General features: G+C 38.6%; 1 protein-coding gene across 1 annotated transcript in view; it reads right to left on the bottom strand.

The window, feature by feature from the left end:
- PRKAR1B (protein kinase cAMP-dependent type I regulatory subunit beta) overlaps window positions 1–8,525 on the bottom strand; it is a 219,261-nt gene that overhangs the window by 72,045 nt on the left and 138,691 nt on the right. The window contains exon 4 of the mRNA XM_044660121.1: window positions 7,845–8,003. Coding sequence (XP_044516056.1) covers window positions 7,845–8,003 — 159 coding nt within the window. The remainder of the gene's footprint in view (window positions 1–7,844; window positions 8,004–8,525) is intronic.

Genomic DNA, 8,525 nt, shown 5'->3' with positions numbered 1-8,525 from the left:
AGGGGAAAGAAAAGGAGAAGAAGGGGGAAATAGAAGGGAGAAGGAGGGAGGGAACATTGAAAGGAGGAAGAAAGGAGGAGAGAAAGAAGACAGGAAAGGGAGGGGCAGGAAGAAGAGGAAGGGAAACAGGGAAAGGGAAAAGAGAAGAAGAGAGAAGGAAAGGGAGAAGAAGGAAGGAGAGCAAGGGAGGGAGAGAGAAAAAGCAGGAACGTAGAGAGGGGAGAGAAGGAATGATGGAAAGAAGGAAGATAGAGAAAGGAGAGAGAAGAAGAAAAATGAAGAGGGAAGAAAAGAGGAGAGGAGGGAAGTAGAGAGTGAAGGGAAGAGAGAAAAGAGAGGGAGAAAGAGTTGGAGAGAAGGATGGGGGAGGGAGGGACAAAGAGGCAAAGACTTGGGTAACAAAACAGAGCCCAAAAAATGCCTTGTCCTTTCAGTCATCCCAGAATTACTTTCGTATTCATCCTGTTTGAGAAGGCCTTATAGAAGCTCCTCTTATAATGAAGAATCTCTCAATGAAGAAATAGCCAGGATAACTGGAACCAGTGAAGAAATACTTCATGAGACATGTGGTTAGCTTCTGTAAATAAAGACTCCTTAAAAAAACACTCTGTGTTCCTCTGAGATTCCAGGAGGCTGCTGCTCTTACTTGTACTCTTTGAATCTTGACTGAGGCTGGGCTTACACAGATAGAGTCAATGATAGCCCAATTACGTAACACCAATAGCACCACGAAGGCTTTTGGTATCTCTCAAAACTTCCTTGGGTTGGGTTAATCAACTCTGGCAAATGCAAGGAAAGCAGTATTTGAACCTAGACCTTTGGTCTCCAAACCCAGCCCTATTTCCACTGCTATACACAATTTATAAAATATCATATCCTGATTTTCTTTGATTTCTCTCAACAGTCCCAGTAATCATTATACACATCTCACAGATGAAGCAAGAAAGGTTCTAAGAGTCTGTGACTTACTCAAATCTCATCACAATTTAGATGGCAAAGTCAAGATCAGAATCTGGATCTCTGGAATACAAATCCACTGCTGTTTCCACTTCTAAAAGTCTAAAAACGAAACAGTTCTTGCCCTCAAGATGCATACATTCAGCTGAGAAGCTTACGATTCTGGGTGGAAATTAAAGTTATGGCAGAATATAGTGTAGAAATTCAAGTGAGAAGGACTGGGACTGAGAAAAGCACAGCTGTTAGGAACTAGGGTTTTAGCATATCACTCCAATAAGAAATCCACATTTTCAAATATAACCAGATATAGTAATAAGCGCTTAATAAATGCTCCATTAGACCTATTAGTACAAAAATATTAAGAGCAGTTCTTTTTGTGGTGGTATAGAATTGGAAATTGAAGGGGTGTCCATCAATTGGGGAATGGCTGAACAAATTGTGGAATATGATTGTAATGGAATATTATTGTGCTCTAAGAAGTGACGAGTGAGATGATTTCAGAAAAACCTGGAAAAACTTACATGAATTCATGCTGAATGAAGTGAGCAGAACCAGGAGAACAATGTACACTGTAAGAGCAACACTGTTTGGCCATCAACTGGGAACAATTTAGCTATTCTCATCAATGCAAGGATCTAAGACAATTCCACAGGAATCATGACAAAAAATGCTGTCCATCTCCAGAGAAAGAACTGATGGAGTCTGAATGCAAATTGAAGCATACTGTTTTTCACCTTTTAAATATTTTTTTTTTGGTTTGGGTTTTTTTGGTCTATATTTTTTTATAACATGACTAATATGGAAAAATGTTTTTCATGATTACATGTGTATAATCTATATCAAATTGTTTACCATCTCAGAGAAAAGGGAGGGGAGGGATGAAGGAGGAAATAGAAGAAATTTAGAACTCAAAATCTAAAAAAAAAAATGAATGTTTTGGGAAAAAATAAAATAAAAATAATATTTTACCAATTACAAGTAAAATCAAATTTCCACATTAAATTTTCTGAAGTTATATGATCCAAATTGTCTTCCTCCCTCCATTCCCTTCCTCCCTCCCTACTCCCACCCTCCCCGCCACTTGCTCCTGGAGCTGGTAAGCAATTCAATCTGGGTTATACATGTATTATCATGCAAAACATATTTCTATATTGTTCATTTTTGTAAGTGAATAATGTTATAAAACCAAACCCCCAGACTTATGAGAAAGAAAACTAGCCACATTCAGAGGAAGAACTGTAGGAGAAGAAACACAGAAAGAAAATCCTTCAACACATGGGTTGATGGGGATATTATTGGGGATGTAGACACTAAATGATAACTCTAGTCCAACTATCAATAATATGGAATTAGGTCTCAGTCAATGATACACGTAAAACCCAGTGGAATTGTGTGTCGGCTAAGGGAGGGTAGGGAGGATTAGGGGAGAGGGAAAGAACATGAAACATGTAACTATGGAGAAATACTCAAAATTAAAATTAAAATTAAATAAAATGAAATGAAATGAAACCAACCCCCCAAAAAACATATACAGAAATAAACACTTGAAAAATTGTATGCTCTCATCTGCATCCCTACTCTAACAGTTCTTCCTCTGGAGGTGGATAGCATTCTTTGTCATAAGTCCTTCAAAATTGTCCCAAATCATCGTATTGCCGAGAATAGCTGTCTTCCACAGTTAATCATTCTACAATATTGCTTTTACTGTGTACAATGTTTTCCTGGTTCTGCTTATTTCACTCTGCATCAATTGGTCTTTCCAGTTCTTTCTGGAATCATCCTGTTCATCATTCCGTATAGCACAATAGTATTCCATCACCAAAGTATACTATGATTTGTTCAGCCATTCCCTAATTGATGAACATCCCCTCAATTTCCAATTCTTTGCCACCACAAAAAGAGCAGCTACAAATATTTTTGTACAAGTAGGTCCTTTCCCATTTTTTTTCTCTCTTTGGGATACATACCTAGTAGTGGTATGACTGGATCAAAGGTTATACATTGTTTAATAGCCCTTTCTTTGGGTATAATTCCCAATTGCCCTTCTAAAATAATATTTTTAAATGCTCCTTAAATTTTAGAATATAACAGCTTGATAGGCTTCTAGATATAAAACTAGAAGGGACTTTAACTCATTTACAGATGAGAAAAACAAGGCCCACAGAATAAAGTGATTTGTCCAAAGTCACAAAGGTAGTAGAGAGTAAAACTGGGATTGAAAACTTGGATATGGTAACAAGTTTAACCAACACTCCAGGTTCAGAGATCTATCCATTGCACCACACTTCCTGTTGGAGCAAAATAATAAATTCAGAAGAAAATAATTCCTCTAAAGCATCTAACTGGGCTTTAGTTAAGTCAATGGCCTCAAAAATTTGACTATGACTAGACACCTCCTTCAAAATATGAGGATAAATAAAGGCCATAAGGAAGACTGTTATACAACGTAATTGGTCATAAAAATTGCAAACAGAATCAGGTGTCTTTGAGTTCATAATCACACATCTCCCCAGAGAAGCAGTTCCCTAAAATGTTGTCTGGCCTGAGAGCCACAGACAGCCCTTACAGCTTCCTAACTGAACCTAACCTGCTGGTTTTGTCTTAATCCCTAGAAACTAAAAGGGCTTCTCATTGGTCTCGGAGGATCACTAGGAAATTAGAATAAGGTAAAGTAGAAGCCAATGGTATTCAAGCTATGCTGTTATCATCCTCCTTCCAGAACAAAGAAGAATTCTTGAAATTATGTTCCTCTTTAGAGGAACTGCTGCTGGCAAGAGAGATATTCATCAAAAGACTAGCTCCGGCAGGCTATCAAATAGAGTTGGACATCTGTTCCTCAGGTCTGGGTAATCAAGTCTGACCAGTTCCTACAGTTTGATACGAGTCCTTACAATAAAGGTGATCCCCGCCCCCCTTTTTTAAAGTTGCATCGAGGCTACTAAAATTTCTGAAATGCACCAACGTGCTCATACCTGATGACTTGGAGTGGAAAAAAGGAAAAAGGGCAGGATATATGCAAGAAATTGCATTTTCTACCAAAGATCAATCTCAGGCACAGTAGTCTCAGGGAAAATCAGACCTGCTTTATTTTTTACCAGGAATTGAATGTCCTCATTGAGATTAGTTTGTGTACTAGGCTATTCCCCTGTCTGCTGCAAGCTAAAGGATGAGTTAGATGAAATTATTCTTGCTGCCAAGGAGGCACCCTTCTTGGAACCAAATATTTATTAAACACCTGCTATGCACAGAAACTGATGCATCATGGCATGGTGTTTCAAGAAAGGAGATCTTAGGGTCGAGAAGACCTGGGCTCGAGTCTCATCTCTGGCATAGGTTGGTTGCATGTCCCTGGGAAGCTTAACTTCTCTGTGCTCCCCAAGCAACTCAAAAAGCTTCGCTTGTCATTCAGTCATTTTTCATTTATGTGCAACTCTTCATGACCCCATCTGGGATTTTCTTGGCAGAGACACTGGAGTGATTTGCCATTTCTTTCTCTGGCTCATTTTACAGATTAGGAAACTGAGGCCAACAGGGTTAAATAACTTGCCCAGGATCACACAGGTAGTGTGTCTGAGGCTAGATTTGAACCCAAGAAGATGAGTCTTCCCGATTCCAGGCCAGGCATTCTCTGCATTATACCACTTTGCTGCTCAATGAACTATACGTAAAAGCTATCCATTTGCAAAGCAGCCGCTGATCTACATTGGTAGAGGGATTTTTCCTCATCAGGAGCTTTCCATATTTAGGAAATCATATATTTAACTTCTTTTTTTTTAACCCTTGTACTTCGGTGTATTGTCTCATAGGTGGAAGAGTGGTAAGGGTGGGCAATGGGGGTCAAGTGACTTGCCCAGGGTCACACAGCTGGGAAGTGGCTGAGGCCGGGTTTGAACCTAGGACCTCCTGTCTCTAGGCCTGACTCTCACTCCACTGAGCTACCCAGCTGCCCCCTATTTAACTTCTCCAAAAATATGCAGAGGCAATATGGCAAAAGGGCAGGGTGCTAGACCCTGAGTTGGGAGGAGTTGGGTTCAAATCCCACCTCTTGACATTTATTAGTTATGTTATCACAGGCATGTCATTAAAGCTCTCTGAGCCTAAGGCTGGGCTAAGACCATAAACTGCAGACCTATTTTGATCTGTATCAATGGAGGAAATTTCAACACTGATAATATCATAGCTGTTTGACACAATGATAACTGGGGAAGAATTAAGATTCTGGGATAGATTTGACCTCAGAAATTGAGTCATCAAATTGAAAGATGTGTGTTCACCAAAAGAGTTCATCAATGAAGAACCCAAATAGAAGGAGGGTTCCCTACTGAAGGCAAAAGTTCTCTAGATGTTCCTATTTGTAGAAACTAATGTGTTTAGATTCCCAAAATAGTACTAGAGAACACTATATAGTATATGTGTAAAAATACAAAGATGAATAAAAATTGGGCCTCGCCCTCACTGAGTTTAACAAATATCACAATCATAGTTTTGTTGTTTTTTTAAAGATGGTTTTTGGTGGGGGTTTTTAATGCTTCTCCCAAACAATTAAGACACAAAGTACTGTGCAAAGTCTGAGGGGTGAGATATCCTTAGAGAACTATATTAAACTGTGTAAAGAGGGTCATTCCTATAAGCCCAGAGGTGATATACTCTCTCATTTCTCCATCTTATCTATGGAGAATCACTACTGTTTCAAAGGGGAAAAAAAAAAAGAAGAAAGATGAAACAGGAAGTTTCCAGGATAGCATCCCAATCCCAGGCCTCCATTATTCCCATTACTGACTTGTTGCCTTCCAGATTCAAGGGAAGAGAAAAAAAAAAGCCACTGATGTCATCACTTGTCCAACCACATTTCTTCCTTTCTCCCTTTCTCCTCAAAGGTCTTGTTCCACTGCTGTAAAATTTCTCGTCTCCACCCTCCTCCCAACCCTGTAACATGTGTTTGATGCTAAAGGACAAAGGAATCTTAAAGTCTCAGGGATTTGCAGGATGTGTCAAGTACTGTTTTTCTAAAAAGGGGATTTAGTGCTCATGGAAAGTATTATTTTCCAGATAGAGAGCAGTTAAAAAGAATGGCTAACAGATGGGGACTGTAGTGTTGTCAGGAGTAAATGAACGAGGAAGAGTTATCAAATGAGATCCCATGAGATAGGACCTGAGCAGGGCCATGAGACAGTTCTATTGCTTTTTTTTTCTGTTTTATCTAAAATGTTAAATGAAGAAATTCACTATAACCCATTAAAGTGGTATAGTAGCTAGCCTATGAAACATTTACCAATGAACATTTAGAGAGAAATCTAATGCAGAATGGAGATTATGGTACTTATTATTATGTGTAAAATTTTAATTAATATCCAATAACTCCAAGTATTATATTTTATAGAGTTTATTAATAATGACTTGAAGTAGAAAGAAGATAAAACTAAAAGAAAAAGAAGTTCAAATGTAATTATCTAACAAGAAGTAAACCCATGTGCGTAGATTCTCCTGCTTGGCATAAAGCCCACTTTCCCAGTGTGATCAGGGGAGAAGAGAGAGAGGGGTGGAGCTACACAAAACTTATATCCTCCGTACGTTAGCACATAATGTGAGAGGGAACATGGGAAGCTGGGATTTAGAGTTCTGGAGAGCAAATCTGCATTACATTAGGCAGCTTAGTCCTCATCCTATTATAATAATTTCATAAATGTTTGGCCAATTTAAGAATTATGCACAGCCTTCAAATTAAAACAACCCTGAGGTATCACCTCACACTTATCAGATTGATTGACCAATGTGACAGGAAAGGAAAATGATAAATGTTGGAGGGGATGTGGCAAAATTGGGCACTAATGCATTGCTGGTGGAGTTGTGAACTGATCCAACCATTCTGGAAAGCATGATGGAATACTATTGTGCAGAATGATGAACAGGATGATTTCAGAAAGAACTGGAAAGACCTACATGAACTGATGCAGAGTGAAATAAGCAGAACCAGGAAAGCATTGTACACAGTAACAGCAATATTGTGGGATGATCAAATGTGATAGATTTAGCTATTATAGGCAATACAATGACAAATCAGAGAATTTTGACAAAGAATGCTCTCCGACTCCAAAGAAAGTTCTGTAGGAGTCAGACTATAGATGAAAGCATATGATTTTTCAATACAAAAATTCAGATACTATGTTTTGGAGTTTGGGCTTTATAAGATTATTCACTTAAAGAAATGAACAATATGGTAAGTTGCTCTACATAATAAAACATGTATAACCCAGATTAAACCACCTGCCTGCACCAGGAGGAGGAAAGGAAGGGAGGGAGGGAGATAAATTCAATCAAATAACTTAGGAAAACTTGTGTAGAAATGTATTATAACATGTAATTTTGTAATAAATTTTTAAAAAGAGAATTATGCACAGTCTTCAAATAGTAAAATGAAAGTGAAGTGAATTAAAGTCTTGCCCTTGATGCCCTTCTATTTTGCTACATGATATATTTAAGCAGGCAGCATGGGATGATGGAAAGAAGGTAGTCTTGGGAGTCAAGAGACCCTGCATTCAAATTCTACTTCAGACAGATACTAGCTATGTGATCCTAATCAGGTCACTTAACTTCTATCTGCCTCAGTTTCTTCATCTGTAAAATGGAGATAAATAATAGTACCTATCCCACAGGGTTGTTGTAAAGATCAAATGAGATAATATTTGTAAAGTGCTTAGCATAGGTCCTGGCCCATAGTAGGGATTACAGAAAAGCAAGGTATTATTAACACAGATAATATTTACTCACAGAATTGCTTTTATGTCCAGGGAAATAACTGAAGTGTATGAAATGCTTATACTTAACTATGATCAGCTTCAAATTCAGCAACATTGGCCTGCCAAGGTATGGTTTAATAGAGGACTCACCATCAAGATGCGCCTGTAGCTATCCCGATCAATGCCCCAAAGTTTGAGGTCAGTCTTGGCTTTGACAGTGGCAGCCCTCGGTGTGCCATAGATCAGTGCAAGCTCTCCGAAACTGCCTCCTTCACCAATGTTGGTCACCCATTCCATATTTACGTACACCTAAAGAAAATGAACAGAAAAATGGAAAGGGAGGAAGAGAAATTAGAGGATTCTACTATTCTTTTCCCTTGGTAGCTAACTTAAAAATCAGTATTTTCCTCTTTTTCCTTTCCTTCCTATGCTCCAATAAAATCCAGAATGGAAGAAACAAAGATAACAATGTCCAGACAGTTTCTTTACTCCACCATAAAAGAGTAACCAGGGTAGCCAGTAGGAGTGCCAGGTCCGAAATCAGGAAAACTCACCTTCCTGAGTTCAAGTTCCACCTCAAACACTTACTAGCAATGTGACCCTGGGTAAGTCACTTAACCCCATTTGCCTCTAAATAAACAAACATAATTAAATAAAAGACTGAAAACTAGCTTTGTGAATAGAATCTCAAATACCCTAGCTAGAACACACTGTGTTGACTATATGTCTTTTTTCCTTCCTTTTCCTTCCTTCCTTCTCCTCCTCCTCTTTCCTTCCCTCCCTCCTACCCTCTTTCCCTCCCTGTCTCTCTCTCTCTCTCTCTCTCTCTCT

Source organism: Gracilinanus agilis, chromosome 1, assembly GCF_016433145.1.
Source record: "Gracilinanus agilis isolate LMUSP501 chromosome 1, AgileGrace, whole genome shotgun sequence".
Taxonomy (NCBI): Eukaryota; Metazoa; Chordata; class Mammalia; order Didelphimorphia; family Didelphidae; genus Gracilinanus; species Gracilinanus agilis.
This window is presented reverse-complemented; position numbering and strand designations above follow the sequence as displayed.